Consider the following 6,000-nt stretch of genomic DNA (forward strand, 5'->3'; position numbering starts at 1 on the left):
CTTTTGTCATAGATCACTTTATGTGCCTGGATTGTTTCTTCTTCTTATATCCTGTTCTACTGATCAACATGCTCACTTTTCTTCCACTACTGTTCGGTTTCAATCCGGTAGCCTTACAATATAACTTCAAGTCTGAGATTGTGATACCATCTTCTTTGCTTTTGTTACCCAGGATTGCTTTTGGTATTTTGGCTCTTGTCTGATTCTGTATAAATGTTGAAATTGTTTTCTGTAGTTCTGTGAGAAATAACATTGGTATTGTGGTTGGGATTACATTAACTCTGTACATCAGTTTTGGAATAGCTATTTTGATTATATTAGTTCTGCCACACCAGGAAGGGGGGTACTTTTTTCATTTTTCAGTGTCCTCCTTAATTTTCTTTTTAATCTGATATTATTATTATTGAAAGGGTCTTTTGCTTCCTTAGTTAAGTTACAAATAAGCATTTATTTATTTTTTGGATTCTATTATGAATGCTATGTTTTCCTAATTGTTTTTTCAGTGAGTTCGTTATTAGCATATAGGAATTCTACTGATTTTTGTGTTTATGTTGTATTCTGCTACATTAAATTATCAACTCTAGATTGACTTTTTGTGGAGTTTCTTGAGTTTTGCAAATAAAGGATCTTAGGGCTGGGGATTTAGCTCAATGGTTCTACAGCCTACCTCATAAATAAAGGATCTTGTCATCTGCAAATAATGATATTTTGATTTCATTCTTTCCTGTACACATTCTTTTATTTTTCCTCTTGCCTGATTGTTCTGGCTAACGTTTCAAAGTGTTTGTTAAAAAGGAATGGTGATAATGGACAACTTTTTCTTGTTCCTGATTTTAGAGGGAAGACTTTTTCTTATTTAATATAATATCGGCAGTAGGTTGGTCTTAAATGTCTTTTGTCATGTTGAGATAAGGTCTTTCTATTCCCCTTTTATTCAGGGTTTTGATCATGAATAGATGCTGGAATTGTCAAGGGCTTTTAATGCATCTATTAAGATGATTACATGATTTTTGTTCTTGTTTCTGTTTATGTGATGATTACATTAATTAATTTATGTATGTTGTTGAACCATCTTTGCATATCTGGGTTGAAGCCCACTTGGCCATAGTGTATGTACTTTTTGATGATTTGTCACCAGTATCTTCTTGAGGATTTTTGCATCTATGTTCATTAGAAAAACTGGCCCATAGTTCTCTCTTTTGGTTGCCCCTTGTCTGACTTTGGGATCATGGTAGTATTAACTTCTGAGAATTATTTTGGAAGTACTCTTTCTCTTTCAGAATTAAAAAGTTTGAGGAATGTGGAGGTTAGATCTTTCCTGAAGTTATTACAGAATTTAGCGCGAATCCATTAGGTACTAGTTTTATCTTAGTTGGTAGTTAAAAAAAATCATTGTTATTATTACTGCTTCAATCTCATTGCCTGTTATTGGAAAGATTGTTCAAGATTTTAAAGTCTTTTTGGCCCAGTATTGGTAACTTGTATGTATCTAGGACTCTCTCCATTTTTTCTGAGTTCTCCAAATGTTTGGCATATGTGTTTGTGAAGTAGATGCTGATAATGTTTTGAATGTTGTTAGCATCAATTATGATTTCATTTTTAAATTTCTAATTACATTAAATTTTGTATTTTCTTTCCTTTTTCAGTGATACTGGATAAAATTTTGTCTATTTTATACTTCCTTTTAAAGAATTAGCTCTTCAATTCATTGATTCTTTTTATTGATATTTCTAGTCTCCATTTCATGCATTTCTGCTCTGATCTTTATAATTTCCTTCCTTGTACAATCTTTGGGTTTGGACTATTCTTATTTTTCTAAGATCTTAAGGTACATCATTGAGCTATTTATTTGGGCTCATTCTATTTTTTTTTTTTTTTTTTTTTTTGATGTGGGCACTCACTGCTATACACTTCCCTTGTGGGATTGCTTTCATTGTGTCTCATAAATTATGGTATGTTGTGTTGACAATGTCATTTAATTCTAGGAACTGTGTTATTTCTTTCTTAATTTTCTCTGCGATCCCTTGGTTATTCAAGAGTGTGCTGTTCACTATGCATATGTTTGCACAGTTTCTGAGGTTTCCATGGCTATGGCTTTCTAGCTGCGGTCTGAAAAATAAGCATGACAAATTTTTTATTCCTTTATATTTACTTAGGCATGCTTTATTAATTAGTTTGGGATCTATTTTTGAGAAAGTGCTATGTGCAGCCAAAAAAGAATATGTAGTCTGTTGTTGGATGGAACACTCTGAATATATGTTAAGTCCGTTTGTTTGATAGTTTTGTTCAACTCTTATATTTCTTTTATAGATTTTTTTTGTTTAGTTGATCTGTCTACTTGGGATAATGGGTTATTAAGATTCACAGTTATACTTATATTGATGTTTGTGTAATCTTTTATGTCCATTACAGTTTTTTTTTAATGCTATGGTTTGGTAAATATATGTTTATAATTGTTTTCACTTTTGGTTGAATAGTTCTGTTAACTGATATATAATATCCTTTGTCTCTTTTTGCCAGCTTTGGCTTGAAATCTACTTTGTCTGAAAATAGGGTAGCTGGTCCAACTTGTTTTCAGATTCCCATTCATGGAATATTGACATCCTTTGATTTTTTTTACTCCATGAATTTCTTTTTGTGTTAAATAGGTTTCTTGTGTATGGCACTGGATTTTTGTTTCTTGATAAGTTCTGCTAATTTCTGAGTTTTGATTGGTGAACTAAATCCATTTATATTGATAATTATAAATAGACATTGATTTACACCTATCATTGCATTACTTATTTGTGTGTTTTTTTTTGCCTCCAACTCTACTTAATTACTGTCTTTATATGATGTATTCATTTTGTTGTATCTTTTGGCATTGTAGGCTTTATTGTGTCCTACGATATACCTGAAATTTTTTTGGCATGTTGGCTTAGAAGTCATGATTTTTTTTTAACTTTTCTTTATCATGCAAGTATTTTATTTCTCCATCAAGTTTGAAAGATACTTTTGCAAGATATACATCTAGGTTGGAAATTGTATTCCTTATGTGCTCAAAAGAATTTCATTCTCTTTTTGTCTTTGAGGTTGTGTTGAGTAATCTGTTGCAATTCTGTTAGGTTTTCCTTTATAGGTGATTCATTGTTTTTCTCTAGAAGGCTTTCAGATTCTGTTCTTGTGTCGTGTTTCTGCTAATGTATTTCTGGTATTTTAATCATTGTGTGGTGTGAAATATTCTTTCCTGATCATGGCTCTTCAGTGTTCTAAATGCTTCATTTATCTATAAGTTAATTTTTTTCACATCTGGAAAGTTTTCTTCTACTAATTGTGTAAACATTTTTTATGCACATTGTGCTGTCTTCTGATTTTTTATTTTTTTTGGCTGTTTCAATTACTCTTGTATTAGGCCTCTTTGAGTTCTATAGGAGCTGTTATATCCATTTTTCATGGTTTCTTGTTTCTTTAAAGGTATGTATCACTAATTGATCATTGATCATAGTCCTGTCTTCTAGGACAGACACTCTCTCTTCATGCTAATTTCAATCATGTTTTTAATCTCCTGTATTTCTGTCTCAAACTTTCTTATGGACTTTCATTGTTTTCTGTATTGGACATTCATGATTTGCATCTCTTTCTTTAGCTCCACGAGCTATTTCTTAATATTTCTGGACTCATTGATCATTTTTTTCATTGTGGTCATTATATGATCACTTATATTTTAAAATTTGCCAAGTACTTTGTAGAACTGTTTTACCCCCATTGTTACCCTTTTAATCTATCTGCTGTGTAATTTATGATTTTTTCCCCTCTCATTTACTTTCCTCACATTGCCCCCATGCCAATTTTCATGGAATGAGGAGTTTTTGTTTCCTTGGCTTTTCATGTTTCTATTTGTTGTTGTTGTTGTTGTTGTTGTTGTTGTGTGTGTGTGTGTGTGTATGTGTATGTTGTGCTTTTCACATTCATTGCTTCATTCCCCTATTCTTTGAGAGTGAGCCACAGTATTGTTGATGATATCTCCATACAATCCATACTGACATAGAGAGAAAGCCAGTTACTGACCACTAATATTTAATTCTGTGTATTTCAGTAAATTCAATGACAACAAATGGCAGCAAATGCGAACTGGATACTGACAAACTGTAGGAACCACTCACCAACAGATCTTCACCAAAGCAAAGGGGACTGATTTTAGTGAAGAAAAATGGGCCTCCATATATTGAGCTATCATCATACAGCGCACAGATTTCTGTTGAATGTTGGCAGCAGTATCAAAGCTCAAACAAACTTCTAGGTTAAATTTCTTCAGGACTGCTCTCTCTAATGATTAATTCCACTGATCCCAGCTTTCCACAACAGAGTAGAGGCCATATATCCTCCTAGGCTGAGCCCAGTCCTCCCAGGTGACATTAGAAGATTCCTATTTGGCCTTCACCCTCTCCACATCTATCTCCCTAGGCTGTCTCTCAGCTAGTCTTTGTGGAAGGGTTTTACTTCATTCCTGAAGTGAGACTCCTTCTGGGTGTTGGTCTCTTGTTCAATCATGTTGGTCTGTTGGTTATTGACCATGTTGTCCAATGCTGTGGAGAACCCAGGGACCGGGATTGGGGCACTTAATTCCTAAGTTTTCTGGGTTCAGGATTGGGTCCCTGGCAGACCATACCATTGGGGGATAGGGTGAAGGGGGCTTCCCAGGTCCTCTGGGTTCTGGGTCCCTGGTAGGCCATAGCTGGGGGTTGGGCAGGTGGTTGTGGAGGTTTTTGTTTTGTTTTGTTGGTTTTCTGTCTATGTTATTCAGGATGGCCTTGAAATCGCTGTGTAAACCAGATTGGCCTTAACTCTTGGCAATCCTACTTTAGTGCTGAGATCTCAGGCATGGCCAGATCAAAGTGAGATTTAAGGAACTGGTTAGAGATGAATTCCAGGGTAAAGAACCTTAAGATCACAATAATTGTCACTGTTCATTGTCATTTGCTGAACTCTCCAGTTCCTCTGCCAGGAAGAACGGACCCATAAAAGAGTGAAGAGGTAGTAGAAGGAGCAGTTTCTTTTGATATTAATTCAGGTCTAGAGGAACAAAGTAGGCTCAGAAACCAGCTGAAAGCTACTGATAAATACTATCTTTTTCTGAAACTTCTCTCTTCAGCAAGCTTTTTCTCAGGTACTTCCAGAATTTGTGATCTGAATTGCTGAGACTAGTTTTTAACATGAAAAGTAGGTAAATATTGTTTCAAGACAATATAAGGTAAGGCAATGTTGGGGAATGCAGAAGTCAAACTTAAAAAACCTTTCTCTTAACTGCTGTCATTGCACACTAGGCCTCAACCACTCACTCTCCCTTATACACTGAACTTCAGGATAACTTGTCTCCCAGTTCTCATAGAATTCATGTTTCCCTCATTCTTGAATACTTTATCTGGGGGAGGATTTGTTTTGTTTAGAAGAAGGAGCATTTGTCCTATTCTACCTCATTATTTTGGCAAAAACAAAATCTGCACAATACACACACATGTTCATAAGCATGCACAAAGTGTATATGTGTGTGCACTCATAATGACCCCATACTTGGAACTTTCTAAGCAATTTATAAGTGAATAGCTATATTTGTTTACATGTGAGATACACAGAACAATGTAAAGTGATGTACAAAACTTTACATTTTTATTTGCTTAGGAGATTATTGGGGACAGAATGCCAGATTTTTTTTTATTCTTTATAATGGGAAATAGCTTGTATAACTATATTTTGAAATGAAATTGCAATTGCCTGTGTTTAAACTAACTTGGACCAGAAGATGGCAGCATAGTAGCATATTTGGCCTTTGTTGCTTTCCCTTTACACTAGTATAGGCCATAGTGACCTGCTGCTTCCCCAGTTCCTGGATTTAACTATTAAAAAATTACATTAACAGAGCTGCCTGTCTGCCTGCCTGCCTGCGACCACCCGGCGGCGTGCACGGGAGCTCCCGGCCTGCGCGACAACAGACCAGGAAGGCCCCAAAGACCCCGGAGGGGG

General features: G+C 35.1%; 1 protein-coding gene across 1 annotated transcript in view; it reads right to left on the bottom strand.

Annotated features, from left to right (window-relative positions):
- The window catches only part of Tmprss11a (transmembrane serine protease 11A), an 83,632-nt gene extending 79,078 nt beyond the window's left edge, over positions 1-4,554 (bottom strand). The window contains exon 1 of the mRNA XM_033758870.1: positions 4,480-4,554. Coding sequence (XP_033614761.1) covers positions 4,480-4,554 — 75 coding nt within the window. The remainder of the gene's footprint in view (positions 1-4,479) is intronic.
- Between the last annotated feature and the right edge of the window lie 1,446 nt (positions 4,555-6,000).

Source organism: Fukomys damarensis, unplaced genomic scaffold (genome assembly GCF_012274545.1).
Source record: "Fukomys damarensis isolate Sample0158 unplaced genomic scaffold, DMR_v1.0_HiC HiC_scaffold_35, whole genome shotgun sequence".
In the NCBI taxonomy this organism is placed as follows: domain Eukaryota; kingdom Metazoa; phylum Chordata; class Mammalia; order Rodentia; family Bathyergidae; genus Fukomys; species Fukomys damarensis.